The following is a 14,285-nucleotide window of genomic DNA, read 5'->3' as shown; positions in this document are numbered from 1 at the left end:
TCGTAACCTTGGTAACAGGAAAGGGGAAAGTATGGAGAGTAGGGAAATCGTGTAACCTTGAGACGCCTATTCGATTTACAAGGAGTACAAAATAATAATAATAATAATCTCCAAATTAAGGTAAAATTACCCACATCACATTCTTATTTTCTTAACATAAAAGCAATATCCTATTACCGTCGTCCAAATACAAATTTAAGGCATTTATTCCATTTAATTTCAAATGCAACTTAATGAACGAAAAATTTCTGTATGAAATGTAGAACGTTTTGTGTATAAACTAAGACCTTGTATGAGAGAAAAAATTCACGAAAGCCTCTTAAAACTTGTCCAACAGCAGTTGGATTCTAACTTACCAACATTCACTAACAGTAAAACTGATTCAAAGTTGAATCATAACGTTGATGCCTTGAACCATAATATGGTGCAAATTAACGAAATCTTAACATATGATGTGAAGTTCAAATTGAACCAATGTATCCTGTAATCAAGTTTAATAAGTTTGATAATGTAGTTTAACTAATCATTCTGCTAATGCTTCAACAAATTTGTAGCCTATTATGGTTCAAGATACCAATATTATACCTAGTGACACCTTGACAAAATGTTAAACCGAACTATATCATCGTTAATTATGTTTAAGAAGTGTGATTATTTGGTTCAATTTTAAGCCATACTAATCGTGTAGCAAATTTGTACCATATTATTGTTCAAGACGTCGATATTATGATACAATGCAAATTTTATAAAGTGTTTAATTGCACCATAATATCTATAACCAATTTTCAGAACAATACCAGTAAAACTTAACAGAATTTCAAAGTCGCAAACATCATAAGGCGTAAAAGTTAACCATATTATCTGATAATTGAGATTGAGAAGTGCGATAATATGGTTCAATGTACCAACATATTAAGGTTGCAGTAAATTAGATCTAAGTTATGGCTCAACCATAACATATATCTGTACCATAACACAGATTAGCTATCTTATGGCTTAACCATAACATTCTTTTTCACGTTCTTAAATTTAAACTTCGAATCAATATAAACAGATCTATTTACCAATGAGGATATAGCATGATCGTGCAATACTAGATGTGAACACTCTATGGATTACTAGCTGCTATCCAAACCTTAATCGCGATTGTCGCTATATCTAACGTTATAGTCACTGAGCCATCTCACCAAATAGCACATTTTAAAGATAAATTATTTTAATTTTTCAAAACATGATTTTACCTTCCAGCTGAGTTTGAAATGGTATCCAGTTCAAATAATCTGTAGAGTGACAGTCCACCGATTCAAAAAAACGTTCAAAAATTCCAATTCAACAGTTCAGGGAAGTTATTTAAATTTTCTCACTGGTTTTTATTTTACAACCGTCGTTGAACAGTCGATCCAATTTTTTGGATTTACGACTACAAGTGTTCAACTACACAGCATTGAAATTTTGAACCCAATCTGGAACTCCTGGATGAAGTATTGAGAGAAATTTGCCTTCGTGGAGGACTTTTTATTGGAAATAAGCGGCATTTGTGTTCACATGGAGAGGAAAACCTTCCACGTTTAGCCTGACGAAAAGGGGACTCTAACCCATGATCCGTCAACTACTGAGGATATTTCACGTCAGCACTGTTGTCAGTGCAAACCGGATGCGGAATTCGTATCGACCAGTCATCACTGGGATTCGAACCCGAATCATCTCATTGAGAGGCGAGCGCTTTATCCACTGAGTCATCACGGCTCTTTATCATTGGTTTAATATTAGCCATAGGTTTAAATTAAACTTTAGACGATTCTGTTCATTTTTCCATATATATTCAAAAATAATACCAGTGATGCTCGTTAATTTAATTTCTGTTTTATTAAAAACGTATGTTCTTCAATATGAGGGGGGGGGGCTACGTTATTTCTTCAAATAACTGAAACCACGTGCTCATTTTATTGGTAGTTACGCTTTTGAAACATTCCAAAAACATTTTTCTTATAAAACTTAAACACAAAAGGAAATAAAAAATAAGTTATTTTAAATTGTTACGTGCTAAAAATTAATGGAGGATAAGTATTTATTTGTTTCGTAAGACCGTAAAAAATTGTCAAACTATCTGACGCTAATAATGCTTGGTTTATTTTGGAAAACATTACTACTGCTTGGTGTTAAGTGATGCTATTTTAATTAATTATTAGATGCTATTTAAGTGATGCTACAAAATATCCTAATATAGATAATTAGGAGAGTGTGGAAATCGTATCGACCAGCCATCGCAGGGAATCGAACCCGGTTCACCTCTTTGAAAGGCGAAAGCTCTATCTCCTGAGCCACCACGGCTCAGCATAGATAATTGTTTCATATTTTATTACCCTCGTTAAGCAGCTGACCCAGTTTTTAGGTTCATGACTACTAATAACTAGATTGAACCCGTCCCGCCCCCGTAAGGGGTCATCCGGAGACACTCTGAAAGTTCCAAGTGCGCGCAAGAATTCAATCACATAAGCAAACATATTCAAAATTTTCAAATTAGAGTTTTAACAAATAGGTAGAATATTAAATATGAAATCCAGAAAACAGCGTTAATTAGAAATGAACTAAATGCAAACAAACATTACAAAGAAAATAAACAGTATCAATCAGAAGAGATGTCGCATCTTCAGTAGGGGTGAAAAGTTAATAAAAGGAAACAATTTCACATGGTTAAATGTAAGATGTTTATAACTCAGAATATAAGTACAGCTGGCACAGCAGTACTTAAGGTATCAAATTCCAAGAATTTTTTTTAAAACAAAAAAAGACATATATATATATATATATATATATATATATATATATATATATATATATATATATATATATATATATATATATATATATATATATATATATATATATATATATATATATATATACAGTCCAGTCACATTAATGTGACCACCTGTCAAAATCCAGAATAACCACCTTTGGCAGAGCGAATCACTACGAGACGTGCAGGAAGAGAGTCAATTAGGTTTCTGAAGGTGTTCACTGGGATGTTGAGCCATGCCGACTCCAGTGCCGTGGCCAGCTGCGCTAGATTACGCGGTTGAGGATCCATGGCGCGAACAACCCGATCGAGGTGGTTCCACAGATTCTCGATTGGGTTTAAATCCGGTGAGTTTTCTGGCCAGGGGAGTATGGTAAATTCATCCTGGTGTTCTTCGAACCACGCACATACACTTCCGAGCTGTATGACACCTCGCATTGTCCTGGTGGTAGATGCCATCATTCTGAGGAAAAATCATTTGCATGTAGGGGTGGACGTGGTCCGCAAGGACAGATACGTACTTGTACTGATCCATAGTGCCTTCCACAATGATGAGTGCACCCAGTGAATGCCAGGAAAACATTCCCCAAACCATAACGCTCCCTCTTCCAGCCTGCAGCCTTCCGGCAATTGTTGCAGGGTGTTTGCTTTCAGACGTTTCACGCCGTATACGCCAACGTCCATCAGTCCCATGGAGCTAAAATGTGATTAATCGGAAAAAGCCACCTGTTATCACTCTGTGGACGTCCAGTTGCGGTACTGACATGCAAATTCCAGCCTTCGTCACCGATGAATAGCAGTTAGCATGGGTGCATTAACCAGGCGTCTGTTGCGGAGGCCCATGCGCAGCAAAGTTTGATGAACAGTTGTCGAGGATACACTCTTGGTAGCCCCTTGGTTCATTTGGGCGGTCAGTTGCTCAACAGTTGCACGTCTATTCGTCTGAACGCATCTCCGGAGCCTTCATTCGCCTCTGCCATCTTTGGCCCGTGGTGCACCACATGTGCCACGCCGCTTATTTTGTATAGTGCCATTTTGCCATGCACGGTATACTTTTACCATGGCGGCACGCGAACAGTTCACAAAATCAGTCGTTTCCGAAATGCTTCCACCCTTGGTCCGAAAGCCAATAATCATGCCCTTTTGGACGTCGGATAAATCGCTACGTTTCTGCATTGCGCCAACGACTGAAATGCTTTTCGATGCCCTAGGACATCCAATATATACACTACACTGTAATGTGCTGCCACATGCACTCTGTGATTGGTTATTTCACGTTGACGTCGAAAGTAGGTGATGGTCACATTAATGTGACTGGACTGTGTATATATATATATATATCGTTTTCATAAAATGTCTTTGTTAAAGAATAAGCGTAGAGAGATTCTATTTTGGGAATTCAAGGTTGAAAACATACCAGTGAAATATAAATAGATTTATATTTCAAAGTAAGAGTTATTTTTAGAATCGTTCCCTCTTTCACTTCCACATAAGGAAGCAGTAAATGATTTTCCTTAATGCGTAAGGTTACAAGGAATGTACGAAGTGTGCCTTTTTACCTCAAATCTGTGCTGATATAAAACGTAAGAACGCTAGTTTTGCGTGTCCTTTTCATCATGATGTGATCCTGATAAACTGTTCCGGAATTGTCAGAAGTCTTGTCCATTCCCCTCCCGTATTGAGTGTGGATGAGAATTGTTATCAATACCAGCCTACATTTAAATAAACCTGTTTAGAACGACTGATGGCTTACGACTGCATTATTTCAAGCCAAAAACAACACTGATAACAGGGATGTAGACCTGTTATTATATATATATATATATATATATATATATATATATATATATATATATATATATATATATATATATATATATATATATATATATATATATATATATACAGTGCACTCCCGATTATCCGGGTTAATCACCGGGACAGGTCGCACGGACAATCGAAAAACACGGATAATCCGAAAACTCCTTTTATTAAAGAAAAATTCAATGTCAGTACAAAAAATATAAAAAGTACTGACATTTGCATGCATAACATCAAACTAGGAATTTTCCTTATTGAAAAATGTGTAATGCGTCTTCGCCATATATCGATACACATATTTTACGAACAGCAGTAATGTCACCGTAATCAAATCTTCCCATATAATCTAATAAAGTTTCCACAGAGCAGCAGAATGTGAAATTGTATTTCATTCATTTACTACATCTTCTGCATCAGTTACTATCATCACTATTTGATTTAACAACATAACGATCAGTCAAATACTGGAAGCCAGGCTCTCATACATCACTTGGCAACCAATCTTCTAAATTTTCTTCATCAAGAAGAATTTCGAAACCATAGATTTCTTTTGCTTGTTCGAGAATACTGTTATCATATTTTTCTTGAACATCTGAAGAGGATTGTTCATCAAGCGGTATGATCTTTCTCCAAGATCGGGATAACGTAGACGATTTTACCTTTGACCATTCTACTGATGTTCCATATACTGCAATCCAATAACGAATATTGCTTTCCAAAAATTTGGTAGTGTTATAACTTCATGAATCAATTTTTTTAATCTTGAAAATGTTTCTCTTTATATTTTTTGTGTGACTCCGGAATGAGCAAAGATAATCCGCAAACCGGATAATCTGCGAACGGATAATCGAGAGTGTGCTGTATATATATATATATATATATATATATATATATATATATATATATATATATATATATATACTTACTTTAGGAACACAAGTGATTAAAAATTCAATGAGGAATCACATAGAGGCAGAGATTGACAAAAGGCATGAAATTAAAACGCAAAAAACAGTTTAGGAGAAAATTCAATAAGAGATTTAAAGTATATCTTTCCTAACAATAGGCAGCAAGAGGCCATCAGGATTCAGGTAGGCGCCTTGTTACTAAACAAATTTCTTACTATTCCCTCAATTCCCTTTTTATTTTAGGGTTTGACCAATGCTGCTTTATAAACTCATAGGTGGTTTTTGAATGAAAAAATTTCTCTCTAATGTGCTTAAAATTGGTACGATGGATTAATATATGTTCCCAATCCTCAACAAACTGACAGGTACGGCACAGCTGAGCTCCCCCCCCCCAAAAAAAAAAATCTGGCCTGATGTTGTCCATGACGGCCATGATTTTCATGACTTCTAATGTTCAACTACGTAGCCTTGCCATTTTCAACCCAATCCAGAAGACAAAGCAACTCCTGCTTCAAGTATTCGGTGAAATTTGCCTTTCTGGAGGACTTTTTGAGGGAACTAATCCATATATGCGTTACATGGAGAGGAACACCACGAGAACCTCCCACGGTTAGCCTGACTGCAAGGGGACTTCTACCACTGAGAACATTTCACGTCAGCACTGTGGTCGCTGCAAGTCGGATGTCATCGCTGAGATTCTATCCCGCTTCGTGTCTTTGGGAGGCGAGATCCCCAGAATCCTCCCGTTTTTCGTATTTTATTCTAAATTTACCTGAACGCACTTTTCGCTATACTTTGAATTTTAAACTGCAGAGTTACGTGCGTGAAACAGAATTTGCCATAAAGTTCCCCTCTTAAGACCAGCTTAATTTCCGCTAATTAAAAAATCTTTAAAAAATAGATTACATAAAAAGTAAGTAACAGTGAAAGCAAATATCTTATTGTTTTTACGAAATCACAATGACTATATTTAATACCTTAAAGTTAAACTTTACATATTTTTCACACAATCGAAAGTGGAAAAAAAATAGTGATGTACTTTTTAATGAAGAAGAGATTAAGTTTGAAATAATGTTCTCATAAGAGCATTACGACAGACAGCAGAAATTTCCTTCTAAGAATGCCTTCTAATCTCCAAGTTTTAATTCTAAGTAATATGTGAGAGGCGATTTAAGAATGATGAGTGTTGACAAAAGTCCTAAATTCGGAACAAGTTTTGAACCATTCTGTCTATTGCCAATCTTATGCACCATCTTGTTTATATAACGTAAGGAAATCCTTACATTCACCACACAAAACGTCAAAATTTCTCATTCCAACAATTCTTCTACAGACCAACTATGAAGGTGAGTAAAATTCACGTTTTGCATAGAGCGAAAAATCCCATTTTTGTTCGATAGTGAAACGTATCTATTTCTATTACAAGTTTTGGAACTTATATAAACAAATAAGTAAATAATTTAACAAACAACTAATTAATTTGTGTATTTCTATGTAAGATTAGAAGATAAAGTTCGAAAACGTTTTTCATTGATGCCAGCGGCACCTTATTGGCTAGAAAAGTCATGTGATATGGTCCTTAATTAACAAAGAAGAAGAAATTCCATGAATATCGTTCGCTAACTCACTTACTTATCCTTTTCATGCTTAACTGGCACATAAGGCTCGAGTTTTTTTCTCCACACACTTCTGTCTTTGGACAGGGAACGCGCTTCTTCTCTTCCAGTTAAGCCTACTCTACTAAGATCTTCCTTAATGCGTCTTTGCTGTGTTAGTCTCGGTCTCCCTCTTTTTCTCTTTCCATCAGGCTCCCATGAGATTGCAACATTTGCAGGATTGTTTCTATCTGTTTTTAGTATATGGCCGAGTCAAAATTTCCTCATTAACAGATGGAATGTTAGCTGTTGTCAAAAGGTCTTTATTTGTTACACTATTGGGCCAAAAGATTTTTAGTATTATTTTTAGGCAACTTTTTTTGAAAATGTTCAGTTTTTCTTTTTCTGATTTCCGTGGACTGCAGCATTCGGCACCATACAGAACAATGGAGAGCACGGTAGCTTTATTTTAAACTTAATATTTTCTTCATTAATCTTTATATTTCCTTTAATTCTATGAAAATGTCTTCTTCCTCAGTAAAATTTTACTTTAAGATGTTAAATATTAGGGGGACCGGAAAATAATGTCGCTTCGGTACATTAAATATTCGCTAGCTTTTAAAACCAAGTCATTTTTTTTCCGATCCATTTCCATTCATTTTCAATCCGGCATTGAAAGGGTGTTGCTAACGAGGATGGATGGATTATTGATTAAAAATAAAATCTTGATAACAATAATCAAACGCACCGAAACGGTATCGCTTTCCGGTTCCCCTAATTTATTTACTAATTTAGTAATTACAATAAAATATCTGCATTCACCTAAATGTCAGCCTCAATATTTCAATTTTTTTTTTTCATGAATTATCATCTGTTTAAATTCTTCGAAAAATTTAAAAAAACAAGAAGGGTAAAAAAAAGTAATTAATATTCTTTAGGATTTAATAACTTTCTTTTATTTCTATGTGAAATTTAAAGATCCTTTGTGACTGTGTAATTTAATTTTATTTCCCCCTCCCTTAAAAAATAGGTTTTGGGGACTACTCTGGAGAGAGAGGGAGATAAGTTATTTATTCATCTCTTACTTAATGGCATCTTTATTCTGATGTTGATTACAGAGATATTTAATAAAGTTTTAAAAGTAAAAATGTTTAGAATTTAGCGAATTATATATAATGTAAGTAATCGCACAACATGTATTTATTCTACACCATTTTAGGATAAAGATATACAGTTACCCTTTTATAATTATACTTAGAAAAAGTATATCTGAATACAGAATTACACGTGGCTAAAATAACAAATGCAAAATAACTATTTGAAAATTGGTAAGTAATAATAAGAATCAACTTTTCGCATTAAATCGCTAAATATTTAATGAGTTTTTATCGAAACAAACATATGAGAAAATCAAACACAGTTTTCTTGTTGAAGTTGCAGTGGTAACCAACAAAAATTATTAGGTTTTAAGTTTTATATCATTCGAATAGAACACTAAAAGTGCGGAGCCCACTTTTGAAAAAAACAATTGTGGGGGCTGGTGGGCTAAACAAGCAGTTTATGAAGCTCTTTAACTAATATGAATATTTTTTCACGTCCATCTAACTTAATCTAAAGTTCTAATTATTTTCAATCTAGTGGAGTTAAAACAGAGTATTATTTTAATAAATATGTATAAACAGTTTCATGGAAGCCAATAGTGTTTGTAAACTGACCCAGAACATTCCGCATGTTACGTTTTCTTATTTCTAAATTTAGAAAGCAACTACCACTGAGTAATTTGTTTGGTGCTATTAAAAATGGCTCTCTTTTGCAGATTCTTGCAGCTGTGCTTGCAATTGTGCTGTCTTTGAGTTATGCCCAATCGCAGTTCGATTCATCTATGGCAACAACGAGACTTGGAGATGACGGAACTTCATCGATTACTCAATACCATAGAAACGATGTAAGTAATATATCAAAAATCGAATTTTTTTATCATTATTAATATACAGCATCAAAATAACTCCATGTAACTGTCGTTCTACTGTATCGTACAATCTATCATAGGGCAGAAATTACCAAATGATAGGATTAATTTATTAAAAAGGAAGGTCCGGAAACTTCTACCTCCGCATATTATTTTTTCTGTACTGTCAACAGTAAATATTGGGAGTACAAATTAGTTCGGTTCGATTTTAAAAGATGGCTCCGGCTGTTATGAATGTTTCATAGTGACAGCTGGTTTCGGTGGTTTCAGTGAGGTTAGACATCTGTCAGTAATATTCAGTTTATATCACTTTGAGTTCCATACAAAAACACTGTTTTTTTACTTTAATGAATATGTCAAATTTTGTGGTAACTAAGCAGCATTTGAGGGAGGATTTATATTTCTGCTTTAATTTTAAGAAAAGTGCAGCTGAAGCGCACTGAATGCTTGTAGAAGTTTATGGTGACAAAGCTCCAACTGATAAATCATGTAGGGAATGGTTTCGACGCTTCAAGAATGGTCAATGTAGAATGGTGAGTGGTGTTGCATACTATGAGCTGCTACAACCTGGCGATTCCATTACGGGAGATCGGTATAGGCTACAATTGATTCCTTTAAGTCGGGCATTAAGAGAAAAACTACCGGATACATGACAAAGGTAATCTTCTGCATGATAACGGTCGGCCTCATGTCGCAAAAGTCGTACAAAATTATTTGGAAACGTTCAAGTGGGATATTTTACGGCACCCGCAGTATTCGCCGGACATTGCCCCTTCTGATTACTGGTTGTTCCGACGGATGCAGCATGATTTTGCAGATCACCGGTTCACTTCGTTTGCAAAAATCGATATTTGACTCCTAACTTGGATCGCCTCAAAAGAAGAGACATTTTTTCAAGATGGAATTCGAAAATTGCCTGATAGGTGGGAAAAAGTAGTAGCCAGTGATGGACAATACTTTGATTAATCTGTTCATTCCTTTTGTTCTGAAATAAATGCATTTTTGACCACACAAAAAACGGACCGAAATAATTTGTACTCCCAATATATCAAACTTTTGAAATAAAAAAAGGCTCCTAAATAGCTAAGTCTCTGACATGATGATATGTTATTTTTATCTGTTATAATTGCAGTTGTGTTTGTCGTATTATACTAACTGGCTCAGTCACTTGCTAATATTACGGTTATAATTTTTATAAAACAAATTAAAAACAATATTTTATGTTTTATTAGACTATTTCGATTTTGGAATTTAAATATTCATTTAATATCTTCAAAGCTTAAGTAATTTCAGAAACTATTTATAAAGTTTCAAATAAATTTTTATTTATAAAGTTTTAAAAAAAATACGATTAAAAATTTACAATTATTTCAGAACGGTTTAATCAAATCCTTCAAAATTACGATGAAATCTGTTCAGTTGCAACACTATAACTTCTGTTCTCAAATTCTGAATATATAATCGGAATAGGAGTCAAAATTATTTATCATAAACATTCTCTAAATTATTCATAGTTTTTATTTACGGTGTATAATATTAAACCACATTTATAATTATACCTTCTTAATAATGTTCTCGGTTATGTTTATTTTCATTTTTACTATTATTCAAAATAGAGAAATTATTACAAAACTAGAGAATACTTTAGACTGTTATTAAGGAGCAACTAAAAGTGTTATTCCCCCAATAAGATTATAAAATAATTGCATTATATTAATTATTATGTAACACTGTAAGACAAAGATATTTCGCAATTGTTTAACAATTATTACACGGTAAATAAATATACTTACTTCTCAACAAGTTGTATTAACTTTCAAAATGAATTTCATGCAAAAACGTACACAGTCCACATGGGAAAAGTTTTTCCCAGCAAACCGAAAATGTTACAACTTAGAAAGGTCAGGTTAATGAAACGAAAGATGATCAGGTTTAAATGCTAAGAAACTAATTTTTATCACTTTAAAATTTTTAATTGTAGAATCTTAAACTAAATCTACTTTAAATAGTTTTAAATAAGAGTGAAACGAAAAGAAATTTACAATTCTGCATAACAAATATTTGCTTATCTACTTTTACTCTTGGAAAATAGAATAGACGCTACAAGGTCTCACGATTTCTCTACTCTCCACACTTTTTTCCTCTCCGTAATCGTGGCTGCAGACAATTTTGCTTTGTACCCACGGTCATATATTTCATAATTGGGAGTGTATAGTTTGTCTACGGTCAGAACTCCCTCCTGCCACTACAGTCCCTGTCCATATTATTAGACGTACTACAAGATTCCATGTAAAATTATAATTATCAGGTGATACTATACAGCTGTATTGTTTTTACCAGGATGAAACCGGTTTGTACTTGTTTACGCTCCTGTATCAATTGGTTAACATTGTAATGCAATACGTTAGAAATAAATACACATAGGAAGTATATAAAAAATCACCCGAATAAAAACCCATTACATTTATGTTTAAATATAAAAGTATTGCCTATAAAATCGTGCAAAACATGCAATTATTAACAAACTACAGTGCGTCTAATAATTTGATCTAATTATTATAATATATGCTAATACCTGATATAATAAATATTCTATATTTATGTAATATATCGTCTAATGTATCCTATCGTCAAATTAATATTATATATCGTCTCATTTAACCGATTGGATACACGAACGTAAACAAGGTTTCAGTCACATAAAAACAATAAAGCTGTATAGTATCACCAGATAATTAAGATTTTACATGGAATCTTACAGTGCGTCTAATAATTTGGCCAGGTACTGTAAGTCTGACACAATCCTCTGCTATAGAAACAAGAATAGCATATTTCAGGGAGGGTTGCTTTCACTCTAAAGTTAACACAATAGACCGGAGAAAAAGGTACCCTTTCGCTCGCCGACCTAAACCAAAACCTGACCTAAACAATGACACCACACCCCTACTATAAATAGTTATATCTTGTTACCATAGTTACCACCAAGAGTAAAGACGAATGGCTAGGGGAGTTCTTACTTTAGACAAACTATAATGGCGTAAGGAAAATGCAAACTATTTGAATATCATGGTTACGGAGAGGAAACTGCATGAGTAAGGAAATCGCGTACTCTAAAAGCGATAAGCTGTTCTATTTACATTTGTTTCGTTACTTGTTTTAGATTGTAATGTATTCTATTGAAATTTTATTTTCCTTGCAGAACCAGGGCAACTACGACTATGGGTACAACGAGGGACACAATGAGGGTGGGACCTTCAGGCGTGAGAGGGGTGATGCATTCGGTCGCAAATTCGGCACATACGGCTACACGAACAACGAGGGCCTGATTAGAATCGTCAACTACGTCGCAGACGAAAATGGCTTCCGTGCTGAGCTCAAATCAACGGAACCAGGAGTCGGCGAAAGAGAACCAGCTTCCGTCATTGTTTTCAAGGAAGACACTCCCACCCTCATGACGTATCCAGGGCCAGAAGCAGCATCTGTTCCAGAGTCAAATGGCAACATTCCGGGAGTGCCTCCTGTCCAACCCCAATATGCACCTCCTGCCTTCGGAAGCCAACCATTACAATTTGCAGCTTCTGCATCAGCACCCTACCCCGTTGCTGTTGCTGCAAACACTCCTCAACAGCCTGGAAGTGCCAGAGTGATGGTGTCTGGACAGTATGGTGGCTACTCTTATAATTATTAAGAGCTTTTGTAGAAGAAATTATTAAAGTTGTTGAATTGAATTAGATTGTTATGTCTAAATAAATACTAAAGTTCGTTTATTAAGAGATGGCACCTAATACCTACTTCCTCGGACGAAGAGTTATTTTCGGCGAGGAAGTAAGAGGAGAAAAGTCTCAGAGCTTGAAATTGAGAACCCTTATGGCGTGCCAAAAGTAAACAGTGAATTCTTTTTCAGTTACTTACTTCGCTTTAACATCTGCTCTTATACCTTTCGTTACTCTAGCTAATTAAATATATATAGCAGCAAAATGTCTCAAAAAGGACAAACTATACACTCAAAAGAGAGAAATATCAAATTTATGAAATATTTAATGTTAAAAAAGTGCACATAACGATAGGGAAATAAATATTTCTGTCATGTCATCGCCAAATAGCAATCTTGTTTCAGGATTGTTCACATCCTTCTCCCAAAAATAGCGAAATAGTATCGTCGGATACCAAGTGATGAAGGCGGAGACAAGTTCCAACTCCTGGTATAATTAATGGGCTATTGGCTATAAACTCTACACTAACAACTATACTATACAAGGATATACAGACTATGCACTAATGGGCTATTGGCAATGGATTAATCATGAAAAAATAACGTGCACTGAAACATGCACGAGATACACTATTCAACACTCTATTACAGGGATGGCGAACCAATGGCACGCGTGCCATTTATGGCACGCGACACAATATTTTGGGCACGCTACCGATCACAAAGTTCACTACGAAGCATATTAACAATTAGATTAAATTTCACAAGGAACAAAAAATAAGCAATTATTGGCAAAAAATGTAACAATTAATGTCAAAAAATAATTAATAACCATAAAAAACAAGCTAACAATAAATGACTAGCAAAAAAAATAATTAACAGTCCTGCTTAAACTAACTTCTTACAACCTAATATAAGTTATTTGTCATCTGATCTGCAACAGAAGTCACACTGATGTTACTTAAGTTGAACTACGCGTATTACTGGGACATTGCAAAATGTTTTTTTTTTTCATTGTAAATAAATAGTTTTGAGTTGATACTATTTTGTATCATTATTTTCCCAAAAATCACGAAGTCAAAATTATTTGACGGCACATCCATTATCTCATTAAGCGTTTTTTTAGAAAAAAAATGGCACATTGGTGCTTAAAGGTTCGCCACCCCTGCTCTATTATGTCAACACCTATAGGTACACATTGCGGACCCCCTAATTGGCCTATAATTTCCTTTGGTAGGGTACTATAGAACCCTGTAATATAATACCTGGCTTAGTTCGAATATTATGGATCAATATTAAGTGGAGATATAGGGCCAAATATGACTACAGTATATTAAGCTTGAATTGCCTCATTTTCACGCTATTTAATAAGTTCATAACGTAATTCATAAATATTCGTTTAGCGATCTATGAAAACATTTATGTCATCTTTCTACACCTCTCACATTAAGAGTCTGCTTAATTTAAACAGTATAAGACG

General features: G+C 34.5%; 2 protein-coding genes across 4 annotated transcripts in view; both read left to right on the top strand.

Moving 5' to 3' along the window:
• LOC122272504 (maestro heat-like repeat-containing protein family member 2A) overlaps positions 1–14,285 on the top strand; it is a 455,199-nt gene that overhangs the window by 326,354 nt on the left and 114,560 nt on the right. The window lies entirely within an intron of this gene.
• Positions 6,740–12,821, top strand: LOC147816071 (uncharacterized). The gene is made up of 3 exons (XM_087156228.1): positions 6,740–6,875; positions 8,941–9,069; positions 12,293–12,821. Exons 1-3 carry the CDS (start codon positions 6,870–6,872, stop codon positions 12,779–12,781), a joined length of 624 nt encoding a protein of 207 aa, XP_087012354.1. The 5' UTR covers positions 6,740–6,869; the 3' UTR covers positions 12,782–12,821.

Source organism: Parasteatoda tepidariorum, chromosome 2 (genome assembly GCF_982258835.1).
Source record: "Parasteatoda tepidariorum strain Cologne lab strain chromosome 2, Ptep-v5.0, whole genome shotgun sequence".
In the NCBI taxonomy this organism is placed as follows: Eukaryota; Metazoa; Arthropoda; class Arachnida; order Araneae; family Theridiidae; genus Parasteatoda; species Parasteatoda tepidariorum.
The sequence above is the reverse complement of the archived record's forward strand: the minus strand, read 5'-3'. Positions and strand labels throughout refer to the sequence as shown.

Bases quoted from the DNA above. Each gene is read 5' to 3' on its own strand.
- LOC147816071 (XM_087156228.1), top strand. The intron at 9,070-12,292 runs GTAAGTAATATA...TTTTCCTTGCAG, and splicing joins CTCAATACCATAGAAACGAT to AACCAGGGCAACTACGACTA.